This window comes from Penaeus monodon, chromosome 22 (assembly GCF_015228065.2).
Source record: "Penaeus monodon isolate SGIC_2016 chromosome 22, NSTDA_Pmon_1, whole genome shotgun sequence".
Lineage (NCBI taxonomy): Eukaryota > Metazoa > Arthropoda > Malacostraca > Decapoda > Penaeidae > Penaeus > Penaeus monodon.
In genome coordinates this window covers 4,768,576-4,768,823 of record NC_051407.1, presented here as the reverse complement: position 1 = coordinate 4,768,823, position 248 = coordinate 4,768,576, and the positions used below count along the sequence as shown (strand labels likewise).

General features: G+C 39.1%; 1 protein-coding gene across 1 annotated transcript in view; it reads right to left on the bottom strand.

The window, feature by feature from the left end:
* Positions 1-248, bottom strand: part of LOC119586837 (rap guanine nucleotide exchange factor 2-like) — a gene marked incomplete in the record, with an annotated part of 32,613 nt that overhangs the window by 6,702 nt on the left and 25,663 nt on the right. The window contains 1 exon segment of the mRNA XM_037935565.1: positions 1-76. Within this exon segment, the coding sequence (XP_037791493.1) occupies positions 1-76 (76 nt within the window).

Below are 248 nucleotides of genomic sequence, written 5' to 3'. Positions count from 1 at the left end.
CGTGGGCCGTGATGAGGCTTCGTCTTGGGCTCGGCTAGGGCCTTCATCTTGCTTATGGACTGGGGAGATGTGGCTCCTGCAATATGGGGAGAGGTGCTCAAAGAAAAGTAAGCAACAAAATGGACAGCTAGAAAGTGTTAAGCAATCATGTAAAAATTAAAATTCAATTTAGTATCATTTAAGCCAGAAGCTAAGCATGATATTTATTAGACACCTTAGTATAATCAATGTATTAATAATGATAAGTT